Source organism: Protopterus annectens, chromosome 8.part0 (assembly GCF_019279795.1).
Source record: "Protopterus annectens isolate FY-2018-M chromosome 8.part0, PAN1.0, whole genome shotgun sequence".
NCBI lineage: Eukaryota > Metazoa > Chordata > Ceratodontiformes > Protopteridae > Protopterus > Protopterus annectens.
In genome coordinates, this window is record NC_056741.1 from 1,208,629,604 (window position 1) to 1,208,656,890 (window position 27,287).

At 40.7% G+C, this 27,287-nt stretch overlaps 1 protein-coding gene across 1 annotated transcript in view; it reads left to right on the forward strand.

Annotated features, from left to right (window-relative positions):
* Window positions 1–27,287, forward strand: part of LOC122808438 (guanylate-binding protein 3-like) — a 296,520-nt gene that overhangs the window by 255,264 nt on the left and 13,969 nt on the right. The window contains exon 6 of the mRNA XM_044079400.1: window positions 4,054–4,272. Within this exon, the coding sequence (XP_043935335.1) occupies window positions 4,054–4,272 (219 nt within the window). The remainder of the gene's footprint in view (window positions 1–4,053; window positions 4,273–27,287) is intronic.

Below are 27,287 nucleotides of genomic sequence, written 5' to 3' on the forward strand. Positions count from 1 at the left end.
CTTCGTTAGCTCTAGGCCTTCTGTGTTAGCCTGTACTTCAAAGAAGTAGATACCAAACAGGAGAGGTCCCAGGACTGAACCCTGTGGTGCTCCACTTGTCACTGGTTTGAGGTCACATTTGGAGTGTGCAACTTTTACAGTGTGGGCTCTGTCAGTGAGCCAGTTGGCAACCCATCTTGTGATGTAGGGATTTATACCTAGTTTAGTGAGTTTAGCTATAGTTCCAGAATGGGGGATGGTGTTGAAAACCTTGGCGAGATCAAGGTAGGCTGTGTGAACCACCTTACCCTCATCTACTGCTTTGGTGACTGCCTCAAAGAAGTCAATCAGGTTCAGGAGGCATGATCTGCCTTTCACAAACCTGAACTGAGTGGGATCCAGAGTTTGGAAGTTACCAATGTCTTTGTTTGAGTCCCATGATGATACATTCCATGACCTTGCAGACCAGGCTCATCAGGCTAATAGGGTGATAGTTCCCGGGATCAGTGGTGGCTCCCCCTTTGTGGAGTGGGATAACTGTTGCTGTACACCATTCAGTGGGCACAAAGCCTGATGTGAGGCTATGATTGAAGATGGTGCTTAGGTGGGGAGTCAGTTTGTTCTGAAGTTCATGTAAAATGCAGCCTGGGATGTTGTCCGGTCCCATGGATGCTGTGTTTTTGGCTTTGGAGAGTGCAGCTTTTACCTGCATAGCTGTGATTACAGGGACTCTGCATTCTTCCTGTATAGATATGGGCCCTTTAGGGGGTGGGTGTGGGGTAAAGTTAGCACTGAATGAACCTATCTGCCAAGATGTTGGCAATATCAGTTGGTTCTGTAATTTTCGTGCCATTGTGCTGTAACTCAGAGCAGATCTGGGTGTTGCCATTGAGATTATTGACATAGCTATAGAATGCTTTGTGGTTATCCTTAGAATCAGTGGCAATTTTGTTGTCATAGCTAGCTTTGGAGGATCTTATAAGGGATCTCAGCTTCTTACTGAGGCTGACCAGGGAGCTCCTCCACTCATGGGATTTTATAGTCTTTTGCAACAATTTCTTCTTTTTGTTGTACAGTTTGTTTATGGCAGGGGACCGCCAAATTGGCTTCATTTTTTTGGAGGACAGCGTCTTTGTTCTGTTTGGGATAGCACAATCCATGCACTCGTGTAAGTGCTTATAGAGTGCATTTGCATAGTGCATTTATTTTTATTTATTTAACATTTGTTGACTGGGAAAGTCCGACTAGGACAGAGCCTGTTTTCAGCAGAGGCCTGAGGGGAAATGCTCCAGGTGCATGTCTTTAGAAACCGAGTACCTGGACTCCCACCCACGCGAACGCAGGGAGAACATGCAAACTCCGCACAAAAGGCACTCCAGCCGAGAATCAAACCGGAGAACCTCTTGCTGTGAGGTGACAACTTTAAATGCTGCACCACTGCGCTGCCACAATGTGTTTAGATTAGCAGCATTGCACCTGTTGTTAAAGGCATTAATTTAGACAGTTGTAGACATAATATGTGCTAAAAAAGCCATGTTTATGTAGTGCTCAGAAAAAAAATGTATTCAGAGGTTTACTATTACATTCCCGAAACTGCTTTGGTTGCCCAGTCAAAACTTCGACCTGGAAAGATGAATCCATACCATTGAATAGGGAGAAAACTCAAAATGGAGTACATTGACTCTCTGAGTTCGATGTATTCGACGTAGCAGGAGGTGACATCAAGTCACCCATGCTATGCAGCTTACCATACCATGACTTTCCACAGTCAACTGTATGTGTATTTTACTATTTTGCAAGGGGCAAGCCTCCCTGAACGCCCCACATCCCCTGTAATTTATATATACTATCTCCAAGATCGCAATACTGTCAGGAAATGGGTTAATTCCCTGTTCCTCACTGAACCACGATCTCTGTACATAATGCCAAATTCAGAAAATCGAGCTACACTACAGATTCTCTGTAGTGTAGTTGATGTTTTCTGGATTGGCATTCTGCCCACTTGGAAACTGCCCATGCTGGTCGACCGAAACAGTTTTGGAAATCTAATAGTAAACCTTCCGTAAAGTACAAAGAGTATACCTGGCTACACCCTTGCTAGGAAATGCTTTTTAGAAGTGAAGAGACATATTAGGGAACAGTTTTAGTGGCACACAAGGCTGTGATTTGTTTGATGTTCGTTGTCATGCAAAGTCGACTAATTAATTGGATCTAGCCAAGCTGGAAATGTGAGACTGTAGCTCATTGAAGGAGGGGCGATGGGAAGAGTAATTTAGCCAAGAACTAAAACTTGCAAAACTGCCCTTTTTAAAATTTTTTTTTTTATCTTTATAATTTATTGACACTTTTGCAAGTTTCTTTCAGAGAATGTGTAGTACATCACTAGGAACATTTGTAAAACTCAGTACAGACCAGTCAATGACACATGGTCTGCAGACTCTCAAACTTGGCATTTTTTTTTCATGTGTTCCATTCTAAGTGAATAGAAGTGTAGTCTGACAACAAATGGTAGGGCTTCTTATTCTTACAATCTGTGCTCTCATAGTTCATTATGGGACGTATTTAGCTGCCCAAAGGAATCAGGGTCTATATTAGATCCACGAACGCTTAAATGTTTGAATCTCTAAAGGTCGACCTTTAGAGATCGAACAGTTAAGTGTTCGAATTTCTGAATTTCTTTAAAAATTAGAAAAAAAAATTCACAAGTGAAAAAAAAACTAAAGGGTTTAAGAAGGGGGGCAAGCCCCCCTGCACCCCCACACCCCCCGCTACTTAAATATACCAACTTCAAGATCGTGCTACACTGTAGGGAATGGGAAATTTCCCATTTCCGCACTGTAGTTCACTGAAGTGCGATCTCGGAGTTGGTATATTTAAGTAGTGGGGGGGTGCAGAGGTGCTTGCCCCCCTGCTATAACTCTTTCCTTGTACTTATTTTTATTTATTTGTTTACAACTTCGAACGTTTAACTGTTTGATCTGTAAAGGTCGACCTTTACAGATTCGAACATTTAAGCGTTCGTCGTAATATAGACCCAGGAATCAGGGTATCTACCCCCATTAGGACAGATAAGGATAACAAAAATAATAAAATGTAGGAATGAGTACTTATTTTGCTGCAAGCAGCTTTTGGAGTTGCAGTAATTCATGGCAAGATAAAAAAATGTTTTTTTCATTATTTGCCCGTAATGGTCCTTTAAAAGGATTGTAAGACATGAAGATCTTGAGGAATGATCATTTTGAAGAAAAAACAAAACACAAGAAAAACGTAAGGGAACATTAACCAGCACATACTGTTTCACAGATGCAGGTGAAAGCTGGTGAGCAGCTACTTGGGCAAAGGCAGACCAAAAATACTGAAATACATTTCTGAAGTATAAGCAGGTATACTTGAATGTTATTCTGGCATGTTTCTTTGAAAGCTTACACACACACACACACACACACACACACACACACACACACACACACACACACACACACACACACACCTAAATGCAAGCATGGTATGCAGACACTGTTTTCTCTTTCATTTCTTCTGTCTTGTACAATGATTAGGATCATAGGTTCATATGAAGTTACTAGGCTAATGGCCCTAGGGCCTTTACAAGCCGAGCTGTGTAAAAAAAAAACTTGTACCCAAATGGACTGTAGTCGGATAGTTGTTGTTAGTAGAGAGATCATATGATTAGCACCGGTTGCCCCTGTCCATGAGGGATACAGGTGCTACCCCAGGGTGAATTTACTGTTACCCATCCAATTGTCTAGGTTGTGCTTAAAAAGGGTCATTGAGGAGCTCTGCTTCAGTCATTTGGAAAGACCTATTGTACTATAAATTGGCACAAGGGGAATTATGTTAAAAAACATAGAGTTAAAAGAATGTGATACATTTTATAATATACCTGGGAGAGACATGCATTTGATAGATTTAGGCGCAGTCAACAGCTAAAGGCATAACGGCATTTATTACACCTCTCTATACTCTGCATCAGATGTGTCTGATATGCAACCCTTCATGTCTCATGTCTTATTTCTTATGACATAGTACCTATGGCATGCTTTTTTTTTATTACAGGAGCTGAATCATCAGTGTGCTGGATAAATAAACTGTTCCTTCAGCCAAGACTTTATGACATCTGTGAACCATGTCCCACTGCTAGATTTGTCAACCTTGATTCATTGCCTGAGGACCAACTAGCGTTTCTCTTCAAAAAACAAGTGCAGACACTGAAGGAATATATTTTTAACAAGGGAACAAAGACTATAACTGGTGGGGAAAAGGCCACTGGCCAAAGTGAGTATGTTATTTCAGTGTATTCTTAAGACTTGGCAGTGTAAATTTAACCAGGTGTGTGTGTGTGTGTGTGTGTGTGTGTGTGTGTGTGTGTGTGTGTGTGTGTGTGTGTGTGTGTGTGTATTTAAGCTGAATTTTGGTGGTTGGTGTTTACTCAGCTTTTCCATGATGAAAAAGCTTTTCAGAAATATTGAGCCACCAGCAGCTGTCATGATCAGTGGTATTTCTGCACAATAGAGAAGATGTATTGATTTAAAAAATGTTCTTGATATCTAATATTATGGATTTGGTTTACTTGTCAGATCAGCATCTATCCTCTTTCACTTAAGCAGAGGAAGCAAATGTCTCTTGGCTATGGCAGATCACTCAGTCAGTTTTATTATTAGAAAGAGAATGACCAAATTAAACAGAACTGACTGCATGCTACTGTTGAAAGAAGTTCTGTTGTGCATCTGTGTTACTGTAATCTTTTGTAGTTAATGTATTTGAGAAATTCACATTTGTTTATGGTGTTTATTTACCAGGTAAATTCAACTGGGTTTCAAAAATTACAATAAAAATAAAAATGGGCAGAATACACCGAAGTGTTACAGTGTGTAAGACTGTCCTAGCGACTTTGCGTATCCTTAGCAGGGATAGTTGGATCATAAGTTAGTCTCAGGTTGTCTGTGTTAGTCAGGTTTTCATCCTTTTGCTGCTTGGGCCGGTCATTGTCATTCTGAACTCAGTATTTAACACACTGAAGCAAGAGGAGGTGCTGTGGTTGTGATGAGGATGCTAGAGAGGTTCTCCAAATAGGGAAATGGAAGGACATGCTTGTGTAACGAGCTTCAGCATAGAGAATGCAGACATTTAATTCTCTGCTAGTCTGTGAAAGGCAACTCTGAGAAGCTGCTTATCCAAATCTGCATGCTTTAAACACCCCCATGCTTCTGAGATATAAATGGATGCTGCAGCCTGTGTTCCTACCTCCCATCCAGAAACGTTCCTGAAGGTAATATTCGAGGAAAACCTCAAGTGATTTAATTGGTTAGGAAATTGTGTTTACAACAAATTTACTGTGAAGGGTCTGGGAAGATGCCTTCAAAATAACGTCTTTTATGCCTGAAAGAAACATTACCATGAAGGAGCTGCTGACTGCACTGTAGTAGCTGCCCTCATCAGACGCAAAACAACACAACTGCTAATATTTAAAAGTAAGAAGTGACTACAGATCATGCTCAATTGCTTTTAAAGTCAAGTATTGAAGCTGGCCACTCTTTAGCTATTTACTTTTTTGTGCGGTGATGTTGATAACCTAGGAACGTACTCCATTCAAGTCATTGGACCTCAGTAAAGTGTGATGTTTGATATCTTATAATGGCAATTAGCTTGATTAATGTGTGTTATTTATTTTTTTGTATAAAAATGGTAATAATTTATTAAAAACATAGCACTTTTTCAGGTTGATGAGAACAGTAGTCTTTTTTTTTTTTTTTACTGTTGAGCTTTTTTGACATTCATTTCTCAAACGTGTACAGTCTGGTTATGATCAGAGATGGTCATAATTCTCTACGTTTAGCTCAAATACAGTGAAAATCAGAGGTGAATGCAGAACCAATAATGTATCAGTGACTTTTGCACATAAATTTTTAAATAAAATTCATAAACAAGACAACAGAAATCTGATTATTATTAGCACCAGCCAACATATATAAAATAGATATCCATAGTCTGATTGTAGTCAGAAAGAGATTGAATAGGTTCATAGGTAAATACCAGGCTATCAGCCTGAAGACTTTTACAAGCCTAGCCAGTAACCAGAGGTGAGAATCAAACCCTGTAGCTTGCATCCCTAAAGTTAAGACCTTAACCGTTATGCCAACATACATACTAATATATGTAAATATATTAATAAATTGAAAATTAAATAGAACATAACTTAATCTGTAGTTAAAGCAATGCATTTTGAACATTGTTTAGGGATGTTTAGTCTGGTAATAAAGGCTGTAATATATCTCTTGGTAAGACAAATGCAAAACCACAGAAAGAACAGTTGCATGTCCATTGTGTTTCACTACTGCAGTAATAGCAGTATGGGATATTCTTGCTGTGCTAGCTCTTGGCCGGCCCAAATACTGCAGACTTTTTTCTGTCCACCTGGGCTGGCAGAAACCTTGTACTTGATGCCAGGACATTAGGTATAATGGTTGTCGGACAGGTCCATGTTATCAGGTCTTTCTTGCCTCCCAGAAAGAAGTCCCATACCCTGAGCCCCAGATCAGGAACACAAGGCACACCAAATGTCCCCAGGGTGCCTGAAGACCTAAGCTAGTGAGATGAGGGATGAATCCAGAGGAGAAAGAAGAGCAGGGAAAGGGGGTCCACCCCAACTTGTAAACCTGTAAAAGGCAAATGAGGGGAAGGAGGGTGGGTAAAAACACTACAGTAGTGAAAATGATCAACCATCTACATTATTGTAAGTAGACACAGCTGTTGCAGTAATAACAGTATGGGAGGAATCCCAATGCAAAAAAATGGTAATGGATTATGTTGAAGCCAGAATACTCTGCAAAGCAGCAGAGGCAAACCCAGCCCTAGTCCTGGAGAAAACACGTAAATTGTAGTGCTTGATAAAAGTGTGGAAAGAAGACCATGTGGCAGCTTCCATGATTTCTTTGGTGGGAACCGTCTAAGGAAGGCTGTAGTAGTGGCAATAGCTCTAGTCGAATGTATCCTAATATTCCTTAGGGTCTGTTTATCATAGTGTCTGAAAAAAAAAAAGATACAACTCAAAATCCATTTTGGAATTGCTTTGCTTATATATAGGTTTTACTGTCGTATTGTTAGCAAAATTCACAAAAAGTTGATTTGTCTTCCTGATGCTCTTTGTTTTGTAAAGGTAGTATCTGAACTGCTCTCCCTTATTTGAAAGATGTGGAAAGAAGGCAGGAAGGTGTACAGTGTACAGCCTGATTCAAAAATATATCATTGGCCACTTTTGGCATAATGGAGGGATTTGTTCTGAAAGTGACCCTGTCGGGTGTAAGATCTAAAAGAACTTGGTGAATATTCAGGCTTCCAATTCTGAGATACTCCTACCTGAGGTAATGGCCACCAGAAAAGTAGTTTTCCAGGAGAGAAATTTAATGTCAACAGAGGCTGCAGGCTGAAAGGTTGTCAGGACAAGTTCTTCCAAAATAAAACTGAGATCACTGAGAGAGAGGGAGAGAGACAGAGAGAAAGTGAGAGACAGAGAAGAGTATACCTCCTGGGAAGCCTGAGGTGAATGATACCCTTCAGAAACTATTTCAAAAGGGGGTCAGAGAAAAGCAGAAGCAGCATGGGGAGGCAGGCAGAAGCAAGTGCCTTATGGAAGAATAAGAAAGACCAGAGTTAAATAATTTGGCAAGGTAGGTTCTCACCTGAGGAAGTTTAGCAGTAAGTGGTAGCTGGCCTTTAGAATGACAGCAAAGAGAAAAAACATTTCTATTTGGATATGGTGTATTTCCTAGCACTTGGTTTTCTGTCCTTCTTCAAGATAGCCAAGATGGCTTGTCAAAAAAAATAAATAATTGAGAGGAAAGTACTAAATGATCCATGCTGTCAGCCTCAAGGTGCTCAGATTGGGGAGTATAACAGTTCCCCTTTTCTGGGTTAACAGATTCACCTTCTGAGCTAGCAGCCATGGTTCCTGCTTGCTCAGGCTATAGAGCAGAGGAACCCAATACTGACTTGGCCAGAGAGAGGGCATTTAGGATCGCTCTTGACCCTTCCTCCCTCATCTTCAGTAGTACCCTGGGGGTGAGAGTTTGGGTAGCAGGGCATATAGAAACAGCCCTGTCCATTGAAAGGAGAAGGCATCTACCCGCCAAGCCTTGGAGTCTGTGACCCTTGTGCAGAATTTTTCTGCTTGTTTAGATTTGTGCAAAGAGGTCTATTTCTTGCACACCCCAGTTCTGAATTATAAAAATGTCCTTGCCTAGAGTCCACCCATTAGGCTGCACCTCTGATCTGCTGAGGTTGTCTGCTGAGAGTTTGTATTTCCATGGGAGATACTGGATCATTAGGTGTAGCCTCATGGACTGAGGTGTGTCCCACAGCTGGATGGCTAAATGATACAGATGGCAGGAATGTGTTCCTTCCTGTTTATGTACCACATTATTGTGGTGTTGTCTGTCTTCACTAGCAGAATTCCTGGTTTCCATATATCCTTGAATACTAACATGCCTTTTAAAACTTTCAACGTCTATTTTTGGTTTATGTGACCTTTTAAGAAGGCTTGATGTCATTTTCCCTGTACTTGGAGTCTGGTCGAATGTTCTCCCCAGTTCTTTCTTGTCATCGGAGCCCAAATCATCCAGTTTTGTAGAGTGTGTCAGTCTGTACCAGAGATCTTCTAAAGCTAAGTGCCCTATTGGGAACCTTTTCTTGTTTCCATTGCATTGTATTATTAAATGTTGTAAGAGAAATGCTTGTCTTGAGTATGGAAAGACAACCATAATCTGTCTTTTTTTGCCTGAGCTCAGGGCATGACATGCCAAATTGTTCCCACTATTCTCATTTTAATAGTCGAACTATGGGGTATAGGGATGAATCATTAGCTCAACTGCTTGATAAAGAAAAGGGGCAGCGGGGGCTTTCACTTAGTAAGTTATCTTCCATTTCTGCTGACCTTGTTCCCTCTCACAGAAGAAGGGAGAAGCATCCAAAGCACGTTAGGTTAGTAGATAAAAAATATTTTGCCTTCCACCAATTCACCCAGACTCATGATTGTCAAAGAAGAGGTGACGCTTTTGCAGTCCCCTCCAGCAACTGAGTGTGTGACTGAGGTCTCTACCAAGACCCTTTTGGAGTCTGATATGCCAGCAGCCCCCCTCCACATCCAGATAAGTCAAAGAACTTGGGTTGTTGGTTGGGTTCAGAGCCACTTCACAGACCTTGGATTCCGACTCAGGTCTTCAGATGGGGAGGCCAGAGTCCCCAGGTTAGAAACAAGTCATCAGCAAATCGAGCACAGACTATGACCACCTGCAATTAAAAAAAAATTGCTCTGAGCTTGCCTCAGCCTAATCATTCAGTCTTCCAATCCCAACAGTTCGACTAGCAGGATTTATTCAGACTGGTTGAGAATTTCATTCAAATTATAAGATCCACACAGCAGTGCACTCTTGATAGAACCCCTGCTACAGGATAATCTCTTGGAAAACAAAAGAGGAGGACTTTCCTCCCAGGATTTTACTGATTTCTATGACCGATGAAGATTAACATATGTTGACCACATTTCTACTGATCATATGCTGTTTTAGAGTCTGATGATAATCTTGTCTCAGCTTCACCACCTGAGGGTTTCACTTTTGGGGAGACACTCCATATAGTGAGGGGGTTTTTCCACTGGGAAACTCAGGACTACCTTCAGTTTAAGAAGAGGGTTAGAGAATTTTTAAAACTCCCTAAGCATAAACTCTTGGCCATTCCTTCAATACTAGAGGTACTAGATGATATTACACCTGACTCCCAACCACCTGCTCCTAGGAAACCAAACCATTTTTACAGGATTCTGGATTCCCACAAACACCTGTTTAGGAATCCTGTGGCAGGCCCTGAGGTGCTTCCTCAGTGTCCCAAGGGAGCTAAGAGCAGCACATCTAGAAACCCCTTGCCAAACAAGAAAGATGGAAGATCCCATGATACATTTGGCAAAAAAAATAAATAAATTTCTACTGCCCTGGCCGTGAGAGGTCTAAGTTACCAGTTCCATATTGTTAAGTTCCAGAAAATTCTTCTGGGACAAATAATGGAAAATAATGGAGAGGATGAATGATAGAGCTGTCTCCAATTAATTGCTGGAACTCTGCAACTCTTATTGCCAGGCTGCTAAATATTCTTTTCACTGTGGTTTTGCTGCTTTAGGAGCATCAAGCATGGTGACTACCAAAGACTTTTTGTACATTCAGCCTTCTAGATTTAGGAGAAATCATCCAACCAAGCTCCGGTGCTTTCCTTCTTCTCAACCCAGACAAGGCTGTAGCAGTATCAGAATGGAGAGAGAACAGAAGCATAAAAAAATGGCAAACTGACAAAGCTATTAGGCCAAATGGCAGGGAGCAGCCATGACTCAGACAGGCACCTCCTTGTTCCCATTCTCCCAAGTTCCACCCCAGCCCTTCCCTTTTCCCTCTTTCTATCTGTCCTTCCCGGCTTCTTGAAAACTGGGGGAAGATTTTCCCTATACTGCAAGGAATGGGCAAACATTACTCAGCACAAATAGGTATTAAACATAATAAAACCAGGCTACAAACTACAACTTTCATCTCTCCCAAAACCAAAAGGTATTACCTTCTGCTCCAAAAGGTCAACTCCCTGGAGGCTATAACTCAAGTACGTCTGTTGTTAGATCAGGGCTCCATGGAACCAGTTCCTGTAAAGGAAAGGGGGACAGAATATCACTGAAGACTGTTCCTTGTTTGAAGAAGAGAAACAACCTGGAGGCCTACCTTGGATCTTTCAAGATTAAACAAGTTTGTGCTGGTCCCCAAGTTTAGAATGTTAACCCCCTCAAAAGCTTCTGGCAGTATTATTCCCCTAGGCATTCATGGTCACTTAGCTCTAAAAGTTGCTTACCTCTTCATGCCCATAGCAAAAGCTCACAAGATGTATCTGCACTTCAGAGCAGGTAGGAAACTGTATCAATTCTCTGCTCTACCCTTGCATTGTCTACTGTGCCCAGAATTTTGTTGTAGTATCTGGCTGCAGTAATTGCCTTCTGCAAGACAAAGAGCCTTCACATCTACACATATGTGGATGATTGCTTGATCCAAGCAAACTCTGTCAAGGATCTGCACTCTTCTCTCCATCAGACCAGGACTGTTTTCTCAAAACAGGAGTTCACTCTCAGTTCAAAGAAGTCCAGTATGACCCCATGCAAACTGATGTTCCTAGTAACCCTGTTAGACACAAATTTACAGGTGACCTCCCTCTCGAAGGAAAATGTTTCCTTTCTAACACAATACTTCCAATCCCTCTATCCTCAGGCAACTATTTCATCAGGGGAAGTCCTGAGAGTTTTGGAGTACATAACTTCATGTATCCTGATGATTCCATTGGTGAAATTACATATGAGAAAGATTCAGTCGCATCTCAGGAATTCGTGGTGCCAACACAAGTTATTCCTTCAACCACAAGATTCAGCCTCTCTCTTGCTTAAAAGGGAGTTAGAGTGGTGGATTCAAGCCTGCAGTCAAAACAATGGGGTTACTTTCTGGACACAACCTCAAAATCAATCAATAAGCAGAGATGCTTCAGACTTGGCATGGTGATGAAACTGAAATTAAATAGAGGGCAACATAAACAATAGTTAAAGCAGTGCATTTTGAGCACTGGCTAGGGATTTGTAGTCTATCAGTAAAGGTTGTAATGTATCTTGGTAGCACATATGTAAAACAAAATGGAGGACTGTTGCTTATACCTCTACATTTCTCATATTAAAAAAAGAAAATGACTAAAATTTGTACATAGTGTAGATCAGAGTGTAGCTTTAAAAGCATGTCAAGGGCTGATTGTGCATATATAAATACAGGGCACATGCTATTCCTAGTGCTATTTTGACAGTGCAGCCAGAGAGAGAGAGCATGTATGATTACAGTAGTTAGTCTGTATATAAGTTACTTAATTTAAAATCAGTAAACTTCTATTGTAATGTGTTTGTTGTAATAAAGCTGCTTGAACAGAACCCACAAAGACTCTTCTATTGTGTCCAAAGTAGGAGAGCGATGTGTTGGAACCAGGATGCCAGAGAATGATATTCGGAGCCATGAGATGCAGAGATGACAGTGAAAGTAAGCTAAGAGAAACGAGCACAAAAAAGAGAAAAGAGCCAGAAAAGATTCAAAGATAATGAGAATTTGCACAAACTATTTATTTTAAAGAAAAGATAAAACAGAGCATTACAAGGGTGCAAACTGCATTATTAAACAAGCAGGAGGCACAAAAGGTTTATTAACTTAAGGGAAATGGTTTAAAATTGGGATATTTGACAAAACTATTATCAGAAAAGCAAAACGACTATGTTTAAAGTAAAATAAATATGCTTAAGGCAAAACGGGCATGTTTAGAGTAAAACGAGCACAAGAAAAGTACAGTGGGCTTGAAAAGAGATTAAATGAGCAAAATAAAATAATAAGGCCAAAAAAAGGGTACATTAAGCAAAAATAAAGCAAGGCGACTGCATGTTTTTTGGCAAAGTGCTGTGTTTTGGCTTAACTAAGACTTCGTATTGTATCAAGGGCATAACTAGAATTATTCAAAGTATCTCAAGGTGTGTAAAATTGCTTACGGTCTCTGCTTATTACTGTGCATGTATTCCAAAGAGTTTATATGTGTGCAAAGTGCAACTGTTTTGTGAAGTACAGTCAAAGTATAGCTATTTTGAAAAGTTTCTTGTGCTGGATGTCTATTTGCAATGTGCCACCATTACAGAGTGCTTCTTGCACTGTAAGGAATTGCCTAGCAAGGTACAGCCATTTTGGGGAAACTTCAGTGTGCTGTGTACAGTTTATTCACAAAGTGCAATTATTTCAAAATGTTATTGACTGTGAGCTCCACTTGCCCAGTTCATTCACATCATGCAGTTATTTGAAATGTTTCTTAAAATGTTGATAAATTACTTTTGCAATACAGTAATTTCAAGAGTATTACAGTGCCCGAGAGACTTATTTCGTAAAGTTCAATTATACAGAGGCTATTGGGCAAAGTTACAAATACTAGCATTAATTTCTGGCATGTGTGTGTGTGTGTGTATGTTTCTGATTATTAGCAAAACCCTTCACTGGTATGTGTTAATATGGCAGACAGATTTCGAAAGCCCTTACCACTTATATTTGATCAGAATATTGCAGAGAATATTTGAGCAAGAGTACTATATTTTTATATAAGCAGCTTATTCAGATAAAGATGCATGCACCAGGGCATTCATTTTGCTAAACCTAGCTGGGTCAGAGACCATAGAAAGAGAGCATTCATTTGCGTGTGCACCAGCAGTGTATGAAGGAGAAGGTGCAACTGCCATATTGTGGTACAAGTTGAATCAAGGGAAGACCCCGAGTGTTTAAAGCACAAGTTCAGAGAAATGTGTAACCCCCAGACAAATATTACATTAGAGAGACATTTGTTTTACACGAGAGATCAGAAACCAGGAGAAACTTTTGCAGCTTATATAACTGACCTGAGAAACAAAGCCAAAATGTGTCAGTTTGGTGACTTAAAAGATGAGTTAATAAAGGACAGGCTCGTGTGTGGTATTAATAGTGCTTAATAGTGCTGCTGTGAGAAAGATTTTGCTTCGTGACAGTGATTTAACGTTGAGTAAAGCCATAGAGATTTGTCAAATCCATGAAGTGACAGAAAAACACACAAGTATTCTTGTAGAGCATGGTTTCCGCAGACTCCAGAGCAAATGTAGATATCATGCAACATGGCAAACAGAAGTAGGCCTAAGCACATGGTAGCCACAGCCCCTGCTGGTTCACCAGGGAAACCACATAGCTTTCCAGCAAGTTCTAAGAATAGTAAGGAGCATGCTTTGTACAGTGCAAGGATGAATCAGCAAGACCCTCAGTGCAGTACAAGCATGAATCAGCAAAACCTAAGTCCAGCTTTATTTTTAACTGTTTCAATTGTGGTGCCAATCATGAGTCTAGAAGAAAAAAAATGCTTGGCATTTGGTCAGCAATGTCACAAGTGTAAAAAATGGAACCATTTTCAAAAGTTTTCCAAATCAAGTAAACCCCACACAGTTGTAAAGAAAGGTCACACAAAAAAGCAAATTGATCAAGTAGAGCCGCAGCAGTCCAGTTTCTATGTTGATGGTGTATCATTAATTGGTGAAAGACTTGATGCAGTGAATTTATTGGCAAAGAGCAAAGTGTTTTGTACTGTTTGGATTAATGGTAAATCCACAGAGCTTAAAGTAGACACTGGTTCAAAGTGCAATGTTATATCAGCGGACACATTTGCTAAAGTGGGATCTAATGAGCAGCTCAATGTGGCCAGTAGTGTGAAACTTGTTGCTTATGGAGGTGAAGAAATTCAAACAGAAGGCTCAGTGATGATGTAATGTTTGGCCATATGGGCTTAGGACATGCACTCTAGAAATTGATGCATCGATTCAAAAAAATGGATGTACCCAGGAAAATATATAATGTTCAGAAGCATGCACTTTGTGATGGACAGCCCACTATATATACATGGTGATGGTAGTAGCTACATTCTGGAAGGTAGTATACAGTTCAGAAAATGCTGGCTACACCCTTAAAAAGCTTAGTTTCAATTTCTGTGGTTAATGTAGTATTTTGTGTTTCTTGAGTGGACTGCCAATTCTGTTAATATCTGTTTAATATGTGTTTTCACTAAAAAGGTACTTCATAAGTATGACATTGAATAAATGTAAAAAACATATACTGTTAACTTATACTGGGAAGTGTGGGGGTAAACACAGTGTCTAAAAATTGTAAAATGAAGCAAGTCCACCAATAAAGGATATAAACTGCGGTTAGCCTGAATTATTAAAGTATTCACTGACCTCCAAAACAGCTGTAATCAAAGTATTAAGAGACGAAACACTGCACTTTCTCTATAGTCTACCTATGAGATACCAAAATGGTATTATAAAATGTAAATAACAATAAATACTGATTTCAGGAATATGTTTAAGGAGAAAATGATGAAATTAGTATATTTTTCTTATGGTGTAACTAGCTAAGTTTTATATGCTGTAATGAAAGACACTGCAAGATTAGCAGTGCTGTATAGTCACATTCCATTCTATCATGATGACAGTTACCGGAAATGAAATTCTGTTTAAGTCAAACACTGCCAGAAGAATGATGAGAGTATAAATGAGAAAGCTTCAGCTATCTTTTGCAATGTTATGGAATCTGTACTTCAGATGGATACCTGAGCTATTGACTTGTATTATCATATTATTTAACATAATAAAAATACAGTATGAGCTTGGATGAAACCTTTTCCTTAGAAATGTTGTTGTAGTTAAAAGCAGTCCCAGCTTAGACCTTGTATACTAGTTGTTTGACAAACCATGAAATAATGTGACTTCCAGTATGGTAGAACATTGAAAAACAGGCTAACTACTCTGTCCTAGTAGAGGAATTTGGAAAACCTATAAATATTCCCCTAAAACCAGACAAACTTCTACTTACTCATGTGCTATTGCACTTGACAGCTGGGGGTAAAACGAGAAAGAAAACTAGATAAAATGGGAAAACTACCTCCAAATAACATGTGACTGCATAGAACCCAGGGTGCACTTGTGGTGTTGTTGCAGGGTCAGCACCACGACAGTCTACAATCAGAAACTCTCATTGGCAATTGTCTTCTACACTTCTGTTTAATACATATATCTGTAATCTTTACAACTGTTTTTTCCCACCCACCCACTCAGTTGTTTTGGTGGTCTTAAGTCTTGGTGGCTTTGAGTTGCCCACCTTTGGTATAACGTTGATACTGAACACTCCCCCCGTCACATTACATCATCTCATTCTACTGTTTATAGTGAGAACTTAGTAAAGGCCCACCCCTTTAGCTTCTGAACCTTAATTTATCTCATTATTTTCTGTCTCTTCACTTTCTACTATAACAAAAAAATGTACCTCTTTCTACTTCGTTTTGCTGTTTGCCATATTTATTACTGCTTGTTGATAGCTTCACTAAATTGATAACATTGTTTTACTGAGTCGCTGTTTTGTTGGTGCTATCCATTACTGTTGTGATTTGTGAGGTATTGTTTCAAAGCAATCTACTAACTATATTTCATTGCTATCTACTGCAATTCATTGCTGTTTGGCTGCATTTTGCTGCATTTCGTTGCTGTTCGACTATATTTTTTTCACATTGCAAGTGCTATTCTTTTGACTATAAGTGATTAATCTGTGCTTAACTGTGAGTTTTTTCTTACTGAGTTCTTAACCTTAAAATTGAGTAGCATAGTCTCAATACAGGTCTGCAGTATCCAGAGCTTCAGCTGAACGGTTTTAAACCCTCTTTGAAGTATTCCAGTTATAAGTTAACTGTTTTTTTCTGAAAAAAAAAAAAATTCTAAGCTTGTTTTCTGCTTTTCCTGTTACTAGACTAGCCCAGATACAAATTTGCTGTATCCAGGACTGTTTTGTAAGTTTATGAGTTCCCGAGACCCTTCTGTGTTAGAGGGAAGCCTTCCAGCTTATCAGTGGGAGTGGTAAGCTCTAGGTAGCCTGTCTACCACAAGAGGAGTGGTTTCTGGCTCTGAAATGGTAGTTTATTGGCCGTTTGGGCAGTTTCTTCTATCCCTTTTAACTTTGTCTTCTCTCTTGCACTTTAATTAACTTATTCACTAGCACTTCATCAGGCTTTTTGTAGCAATTATTGTAGCACACAAGTACTATCAAATCTAGAAGTCCTATAAGGAAACGACTCCAGTACTTAGTAATGATGACCATCCCTCCTGGAATGTCTAAATGTCAGTTTCCTGTGCTTTCCCCTATTAGCCTGGTGAACCTGGGCATTCTGAGGTAGTACAGCAACTACCTCAAATACACAGACAACACTCTTCTCTTACCTCCCAACACTCAGACTTGTGAGCGATGCACTTGTATATCCAAATTGGAAGCCATGCACTCTCAAGCCAAGACCGGAATAGCTGGTTGAGGTATCCCTCCAGAACACCCACCATCACAGCCCTTACATAAAAACACAAACCATACACCCACCTTCTCGGATGCTCTCAGTAGAAATCTACCCAAACAACAGAGACCTCCAAGGCAGAAATGCACTCGACCACCACAACACAGCACAAACCACAAACACATAGCTCACTTACACAGTCTGCCCCTCAACCTAAGCCCCTATGGAAAAACAGCTTACCCAATACAATAATCATAGGTGACTCAATAGTGAGGCACACTGATGTCCCACTCACTAGGTTGAATAAGGAGAAGGTAACAGTCAGCTGTCTATCAGATGCCAGAATCCGACACATAACACACACACTCAGGTTACTCCACAACAAGTACAAGTATGACTCTATCGTTGTCCTTGTGGGTGTGGATGACCTGAGATGCACCTCCCTGGACTACATGAAAAGAGACATGGTGGAGCTCTCAGATTATGAGGCCCAGGCAGGTATGACCCTAGCCCTGAGCAGCATCCTACCATTTCCCAGAATGATACCACAGTAGAAACAAAAAATGATTGACCTCAACAATTGGCTAAGTTTCTAGTGTCATTCTAAGGGGATCCAGTATTTGTCTGCGTGGGATGACATGACTGACAGACCTCGATGCTTTGCCAGAGATGGCCTGCATCTGTCACCCCTGGGTTTTTGAGTACTAGCTAAGGCTCTTGCCACCTCTGTAGTGCCTTTTTAAGGTGGTGTTCCAAAGACCAAATTACCACATTAACAGCTATAAATAAATGCAATCTGAGGGGTCATGCTGCTCAACGCTAGAAGTCTAAATCTCAAGATGCACTCGCTCTACGCACTCCTCAAAATGGAGAACATAGACATTTGTGTTGTAACAGAGACCTGGTTTAAAGCAACAGAAAGCACCACTGTGCTACCAGGCTATAACTCATTCCACACCTTTCAACCTCAGAACATGGACCAAAGGCAGTGATGTCTCCATATTCATAAAGGATATGCACTCCGCCAGACTTCTAGCCAAGCATAACGCATATGAGATACTCTAGGTACAACTAACATTGGGTAAGCCGATGATTCAGATCATAGCCTGCTATAGGTCCCCAACCATGTCCCAAGACTCTCGCTTCACATTCCTAAGCACCCTGGAAGCTGTTACGATCCATCCCAACACTCTCATACTAGGTGACTTCAACTACCTCTCCATCAGCTGGGAAAATTACTCATGCACCAATGCACTGACTCAACACTTCCTGGAATTCATCAATTCCAATGCCCTGGACCAGCTCATTCTTACCCCCACTAGAGGAAGCAACATCCTTGACCTGGTTATCACTAACATGGACAACCGTTGCTCTACACCAGTAGTCAATACCTCCCTGGTTAAATCCGACCACAAACTAATCACCATGGAAATCCACATATCCACATCTTACCCACCCCCCCCCCCCCCCCGCAAAGGTATCCACCATGAAAAACTTCTCCAAAGCTGACTTTCGACTCCTAAAAACAGAGGTGGCTAACTTCACGGCACCCATGCCAATGCAAAATAGATGCATGACTGCCGATACACCAATGCACTGTATGAACACGTACATAAATGCATGGAACTAGCCATACCCAACAGAACCAAGATGCTCTCCTCCAAAAAAGGAAGCCAGTCTGGTAGTCCCATGCCATTAATAAACTCTACAACAGAAGGAAGAAACTGTTGCAGAAAAAAGTGAAGTCCTAAGACTGGAAAAATTACCTTATTAGCCTCAACAAAAAGTTGAGATCCCTCATCAAAACTTCCAAAGCCAGCTATGAAGACAGAATTGCAGGAGACACTAAAAACAACCATAAAGCCTTCTATAGTTATATCAAGAATTTGCATGGCAATACCCAGATTTGCTCCGAGCTACTGCACAATGGTACCTCCTACACTGAGCCAACAGATAATTGCCAACATACTGGCTGACAGATTCAGTGCCAACTTTACCCCTCCCCTCCCCCCAAAAGGACCACTCTCAATACCAGAAGAATGCCAGGCACCCAACATTACTGCAGCACAGGTTAAAGCTGCATTGTCTAAGACCAAGAATGCAGCTTCCATGGAATCCAACAATATCCCTGGCTGTGTTCTACATGGATTACAAAGTGAGCTGCACCACATCTGTGTGTTCTGTTCACTCACAGCCTCACCTCAGGCTTTGTCCCTACTGAATGGTGCACTGGCTACAGTCATCCCTCTCCATAAAGAAGGAGCAACTACAGACCCGTGAAATTATTGCCCCATTAGCCTCACAAGTCTGATGTGTAAGGCTGTGGAGCACATCATCATGGACCTAATTAATAAGGATATAGGGAATCTCCAAACTCTAGATAGGTTTTGTGAAAGGTAGATCATGTGTGTTCAACCTGGTTAACTTCTTTGAGTCAGTCACCAGAGCAGTGGATGAAGGTAAGGCAGTTCATACACCCTACCTTGATCTGGCCAAGGCCTTTGATACCATTCCTCACTCAGGCATTATTGATAAACTCAGCAAACTAGGCATCAACCCCTGTATCGTTAGGTGGGTTGCAAACTGGCTCGGAGATAGAACCCACAGTGTGAAAGTAGCGGACTCAAAGTCAGACTGCCGACCAGTCAGGAGTGGAGTCCCACAGGGATCAGTCCTGGGTCCTCTCCTATTTGGCATCTACTTCTCAGACGTCCAGGCCAACACGGAGGGACTCTTGCTGACCAAATTCATAGATGACTGCAAGCTGGGAGCCATTATTAACTCCCTAAGTGATGCAGACAGCCTACAGATTGGCCTCAATGAGACCAATGACTGGTGTTGAAGCAATGGCCTTAAGCTTAATGCAAAAAAATGCGTCCTCATCCCCTTTGGGAAAACTCAGTTAACACTAATTGCCACATCGATGGGAGCCCACTCAACACTGAAGGCGTTAGAAGAGATCTGGGGACACAGGTTGACAGCGACCTCTCCTTCAACCACCACATTGCCACTGTGGTCAAAAAGTCCTTTTATGTGGCACATCTCATTACCAACAGTTTTGCATCCAGGAAGAAAGAGGCCATCATTTCTCTCTACTCTTCCCTCATTAGACTAATCATAGAGTATAATGCCTCATTTGGCATGTACCTCAGTAGACACCTGCAACAGCTGGAGAGGCCTTAAACACATGTCCTACATGGAGAGAGACAAAAAAACTCCAGCTATTTTCTGTCTCATGTTGTCTACTAAGAGGCGATCTCCACTTGACTTACAAAGCCATGTCTGACCCAGCACTTTTAGAAATGCTACATCTAAAGAAATCCAAATCCCTCCACACCACACACTCCAGAGACCTCAACCTCATTACCACAATCAGCAGAACATGCTGGAGGGACAGGTTCATAACCAAGAGACTGCCCATGCTATGGAATAGACTTACCTTGCATGTTAAGCAGAGCACCTCACTAGCCCTCTTCAAGTGAAATCTTGATGAGTGGATGGGAAATAGAAAGTTTACCCCGGGGATCACTCCAGTGACAATACTTGATAGAGGCACTGGGAACTAATGACGGGTGGCATAATGCCAGGACATTTCTATGGGCTAGGCTTGTAAAGACCCCAGGGACATTAGCCTAGTACACACCTATGAACCTATGTAACCGCAGAAATGATGATTTTTTTTTTTTTTTAGCATTAGTACAATAGTGAGGGAATTGATATTGCGCAAGGTATACAATTCAACTCAAATTTCAGCTTTGTGTCAGGTGGTAAGTGCAACTGGAGTAATGTGTCAAAAATGTACGAATGAAGGAGACTGAATTGGCTTGCAGTACATACCAAGGTATATTTTAAGTCACAAGTGATGAGGAACTGTGTATAATAAATTATTTATTTATTTGTTTTTATGATTACTCACTATATGCTTCACAGAGAGAGAGAGTTAGGCTAACAAGGTTAAGAGAAGGTTTGTAAGAAAAGATATCCCAAGATATCTGAACTAACTTTTAGAGGTAGTTATAGCTGACTGAGGAGACTGAGAGGGCAGAAAAGTCATAGAATGACACCCTACCAACATGGAGTATTTACTCCAGGGAAAAAAAGAAAGATGCAAGAATGCTTTATTGTATATATGTTTGTGTAGATGTGATGTTGGATTTGAAGTGTAGAATTAAGACAATAAAGGCTGTTGGGTATTTTGGATCCAAAGAAAAAGAGCACAACATTCTGGTAAAAGCATAGGATCAGGCTAACATAAATCTCTTTTGAGGGTGGAAAGTAAACAACTAAGAGCAGCTAAAAATTTAGAAGATTAAAGGTACACAAGGATGGCCACTATTAACATATTATTCTGGAATGTTAATGGCGCAGTAGAGTGTATGAAAAAAAACTGTGGATGATAGCAAGAGTGCTCCACACGTAGTTATGCTACAGGAAACAAATTTGAACTAGATTTAGGTCAAATACATAATTAAGCAGTCTGGGAGAGTGGGGTATAGTGCACAACTAGAAAAAATCCAAATGGTAGATACATCATGACCACAGGATCCTGGAGAAGTTAAAGAAGAACACTAATTATACAATGACCCCCATTAATATTCCAAAACTTGCACACTGATTGGCCAGCGTGCCCGTTGTACATCCCACAATATACCAACGTCAAAGGGTCCAGTCGCCGGGACTTTTTTCCTTTGGTCTAGAGTGCCCCAAACTTTTTTTTTTTAACAAATAAAAAAAAAAAAAGAAAAAACGGTGCAATGGAGACTTTCTTTTCTCCGTGGCTTCCGTTTCAAAGCATTGATTTACTGGGTATGCGTGAGAACGCAAGTCCCATATGCATGCGCAGTACATCAAATAAAGAAGCAGTATACCAAAACCGGCAGAAGAACAGTAATCTGCCGTTATACAAAGACATTATTTAAGAAAAGTAAGTATTTTTTTCTTAAATAATGTCACTGTATAATAGCAGTAACCGACTCCATGGTTGTGGTATATTGAAGATTTACCCAAGGTTGCCTTTGTTTAATCACTCAGGTTTCACCCTCATTATTAAACCACACCAACAGTGGATAAATCTTCAATATACTCGTCGGTTATTGCTTAAGTATTGTATATATCCCCAACAAATAAGGGAGAAGGAATTAAAGGCAATCCTTGGGAGAAATAGTAAATTTTCAGCAAGGAAGTAACAGTTATAGGGGAAGATTGGAACTAGATATATGACAAAGAAGATGTTACAGCTGGCCGAGAAGGTGCAAAGTTGCCCACAAAGGAAGATACTTACAGAAGTATACGAACATATTTGGGCTGGTGAATGTCAGTAGATTTTACCAAGGGTAGATGGAACATACACATTGTGTGGGGACACAACAGCTAGGCAAGACTAGGCAGGTTTTATATCACAAGGGAGTATGAGTATGCCTATCTAATTATAAGAAAAAAGTTGCACACACCATTTCTATTTCAGATCTTGTTCTCATATTTCTGCAACTGAGAAAGTACAGTTGCGTATGTCCTGTGCACCTGCAACAGTGGATGTTTGCAGAAAACACTGCCTTCCTGGCATATAGGTTGTAGTGCTCTGCTACTCTCCCTCTGGCAGACTGCTAAAGCTCTGAGTCCCTCCCACTGCCTGTCTGTGAGTGAGATGGACCAGTCGCCTAGCAGTACAGGGACTACCTTATAAACCCTCAGACATGACTTTCAGTTTTCTAGGGTCCAGCAGGTAGAGAAGATGGACACTTAAACTTTCTGAACATCTACTGTTACAGTGCCTGCAAAAACAAACCACACACACACACACACACACACACACACACACACACACACACACACAAATAAAGGTAATGGAGTAGCACTCAGTGGCAACCCAAACACCAAACTATGTACATTCAAATGGGTATGGTGGGTGGGCACTGCCAGTAAAGCAGTGTGTTCTGCAAACATCTGTTACAAGTAAGTAGGAATTATGCAACTGTACTATGTTAAAAAAAAACACACTGCCGTACTGGCATATAGATGGATTCTTAAAGCTTTCCCACCTTGAAGGAGGAAGAAAAAGGGACCAGGCGCTGCAGGAGTTAAGCCTGCTCTGGATTTAGAAAAGACATCCAGCTTGTAACAGTTCATAAAGGTATGGATAGTGGAGCAAGTTGCTACCTCTAGAATACTTCTAGAGTCCAGTACGCCACTAAAAAGGAAAAGACCCTGGTAAAATTCACCTTTACCTTGTCTGGATTCACCTTGCCATGGTGGGTTTAACACAATACAATAGCAGAGGACAACCAATGACCAGTGCTTTGCTTTGAGATGGGTTGAACCTTTTTTTGCCTGTGTAGGCAATAAAAAGCCTTTGTGAAGGGTTTCATTCTATCAAGGTAGTACCTGAGCTACAAGTGCATATCCAAGGTATGAAGTATCCTCTCTCTTATTTTTAGGTTCTGGAAAGAACACAGGGAGTTTGACGCAATGATTGAGAGTGAATTCTGAGACCACCTTTGGCATGAAAGAGGGATTAGTGTGCAACACAGCTTCTATCAGTTGCAGCTCCCAGACTTGCCTTGTAGATGTCAGATTAATAAGCAAAACAGTTTTCCAAATTAAGAACTTCTGATCACACTGAGTGGCCAGTTTGAAAGGTGGTAAGGTAAATTTTTCAAGAACATAGTTAAGATCCCACAAAGAAGAAATTTGTTTGTGTGGAAGTCTTGTATGCAGTACTCTTTTCTTGGATTGTTTTACTAAAACAGAGGAAGAAAGAAGGGAATCCACTGGCAGACAAGCAGAGATGGCAACTAAATGTACCTTAATGGATGCAAACAATAAGTAGTCCTAAAGTAGCTCACACAATATTTCAAGACCAAAGAAATGTTAACCTCAAGGATTTTTGTGTTCCCATTTAGGCTATATTTAGAAAACTTCATCCATTTGTAAACATAAGATTTTCAAGTAGCAGATTTTCTGGCCTCCTTTAACACCTGTTACACTTCCTCAAGAAACAACTACCTAAATGGAGTCAACTAAGAATACCTCTTTGCCACCACTGACATTGCTGCATTTCTAGACAGAGTAATGGCCCCCTCCAAGGCACTCTTTGAAGCATATTTAAATACTTAAACACTGGAAACAATTTCTCTCATATAGTCTTTCTGCTCAGCAGGTAACAATGCAGAGTGAACTTTTCTAAACTTTTCATATACCTCAACACAAGCTTCCAAATAAAACACTTTAACATTATGAAAGCTAGCATTCTGGACTGTGCTTAGCCACTTGCCTAGTTTATCTTGAGGAACTAGATTTGATGAAGACTTGGTCTATTTATTGGTAAGGTCACTGGTGACATAGAAGCAGAATCTTGAAGGCCAGGCATGGCCAAGCACACCCTGAATTTCTTAAAACACTTTATTTAGGCAGAGGTTTGTTCCGCAGAGGAGAATTGCAGGCTCTCCTAAAAACATCTGTTTATTTTATTTATTGACATTTGATGACAAGGAAAGTCTGACTGGATCAAAACCCCATTTTTTAGCAGAGGCATGGGAAGAAATGTTCCACAGTATAAAGTTTGGATAGACATTTATAAACAATAGTAATACGAAAACATAGCTTACATTTTTAAACACGGGTTAAAAATACAATATTAAAAAAATTCAAACACTCAGAAAATAAATTATACAATCAAAATAAGAGAAGTTTAACATTTATGATAAAATGGAAACGGTATTAGTTGTTAAAGCAGTTTGGAGTAATAGCTTGATTACTAAATAGTCAAGTAAATTATGTTAATAGAAAGTTTAAACTTTTATGTATTAGGGATGAAAGAGTGAATATGAAAAATTCAAGGATTAGTAGTAAAGGGAATTTGGTGATAGAGTTGGGGCAAAGTGATGACTGGGAAGTAGCATAGAAAGTTACATTAAGCAGTGCGGAGGAAAGTTTAAAATGTGAAGAGTGGTGAAGGTTGATTGAGCAGTAGTATGGCTAGGAAGGGTGTGAAATGTGTATCTAGGTATAAGTGATAAAGTAGTTGATCAGAATAGAGTGAGAAGAAGGTTTATTGTAAGAGGACTTAAGATATATTGGAGGGTGGGAGGTGATGTTAGTGGCTAAGGTAAGCTTAAAAGATGTTAGTGGATAAGGTAACCTTAAAAGATGTAAGATCGATAGGGGACTTTACTATCCTCCAATGATGGCCTTATCATCCCAAAGATCATATACCTTGCTGATCTTGGGACAGTCTGTGATTGCTCCCAACTGAATACATCCCTAAATCTAGCCAGCATTTGGGGAAAACATTTGTTTGGGTTTGTGAACCTCTTTATTCTCAAAGAGAAGTGATTGGTCAGACTGTGACACTTTAGTAACCTCAGATTCTGGAACCCCTTTACAAATCAGGATCCTGGGGTGGTTGAAGGCGATCAGGAGCTCTGGCATTACTCATAACTTGGGTTTGTATCCCATAATCGACAGCCTGAATAATGGATCTAGCCATAGCCACTAACTAGCTCAGGTAAAATCAGTCGGAGACTGTTGCCCTGTAACGTGGTGGGACTTCTGTCTCTTCTTTTGCATGAACTGCCCTAGTGGGAGAATCCCCAGGGGAACGCATATCAACATTGGTAACGGATTCTGTACCTCTCTCGTCCCCTGCATCTAAAGCGTATGGTTGCCCCATACCTGAACCAGGCAGTGGTACAGCCCCAGAGGATGTGTCTGACTATCATGTCTGACTATATGCATGTTTACTGCATTTCCTGTGTTGCACTTAATTTAAAATCAGTTTTCTTAAAATTGCATTTTACCTGACTCTGGCCTAGCACTCAAGTGTGGGGTCATTTATTGCACTGTTCGGACTATTTTGCTACTTGTGTATCTCTGCTACCTTTAAACTAAAACAAAAAAAAAACAAAAAATCTTGCTTTTTTCCCACTTTCTGAAATTTAAGAAAGTTCAGTTACAGATTTGCTGTTCTGAACTGTTTGTAAGTTTCTTGGAGGCCAGTGCTTGCTTGGGCTAAAGGGAAGTCTCTGTGTTCACCAGTGGCAGTGGTTAACACTGAGCAGCCTGCCTGTCCCTGTAGGAGTGGTTACTGCCTAGAAGCTGTAGTTTTATTAGCCATTTTGGGTCAATTCCAAACTCCTTGATCTCTCTCTCTTAAAACCCTGCAACTCTCTTTTTGCGCGGTCTTGCTCACAGAGCAGCGTCGCTTAAACAAGTTTAAACTATTCCCAGCTCCACAAAGTGTGCTCTTCACTTTTTCCCTTAGAACTGCTCTAAATCTCAACATAAGCACTCTGTTTTCATTCTAAAGCCCTGCACTTGCTAGTACAAGTAACCTCATAGGTAAACACTAATAAACTTAAGCACTATATCCTCTTATACTCCTTCTAAGCTCTTGCTCCCTATTGTTTCTTTCTAATCAGTCAGTAAGTAGTTCCCTATATTATTCAGGCATGTCCAAAGGTCAGTTTTGGGTGTACTCTCCAGTCCAGCTGGTGAATCTGGGAATCTTGAGGCAATGTTACAACTGCCTTATGTATACAGACCACCCTCTCCTCCTCCCAACAAGCTCAAATATATGTGAGAGATGCAACTGTATAGCCAAACTGGAGGCTAAGCTGTCTCAACCCAGTACTGGCACAGCCTGTCAGGAGGAGAAGGTAACCACACACACCACAAATCCAGTCTCACATAGACATATCGCATCAGCAAACCAAACACATAAACACACAAAAACATACCCGGAGGCTCTAAATAAAAATCTGCCTAAGCAGCAGAGACCTCCAAAGCAGACATCCAAGCAACTCCTACCATGAAACAATACCCACATAGCACATAGCTCACAAAGTCAGTGTGCCACACAGTCACAGCCTTTAAGACTAAACAACACACCTAATAAACTTGTAATAGGTGACTCTATTGTCAGACACACTGACGTCCCACTCACCAGGCTGAACAAGGAGAAGGTCACGGTGAGCTGCCCGTCGGGCTCTAGGATCCACCACATAACACAAGCACTCGGGTCACTCCAAAGCAAGTACAAATATGACTCAATCATTGTCCATGCTGGTGTGAATGACCTGAGACGTACCTCCCTGGACTACATGAAAAAAGACGTAGAGGAGCTCTTTGATCATGCAGCCCAGGCCGGTATGACCCTGACCTTGAGTAGCATCTTACCCTCACCAAGAATGATGCCACAGTATAAAGGCAACATGATCAATTTTAACAATTGGCTAAAGTATTGGTGTCATTCAAAGGGGATCCAGTGTCTGTCAGCCTGGGATGACATGCTCGACAAGCCACGTTGCTTCGCTAGGGACAGCTTGCACCTGTCACCCCTGGGTTTTTGAATACTGGCAAAGGCT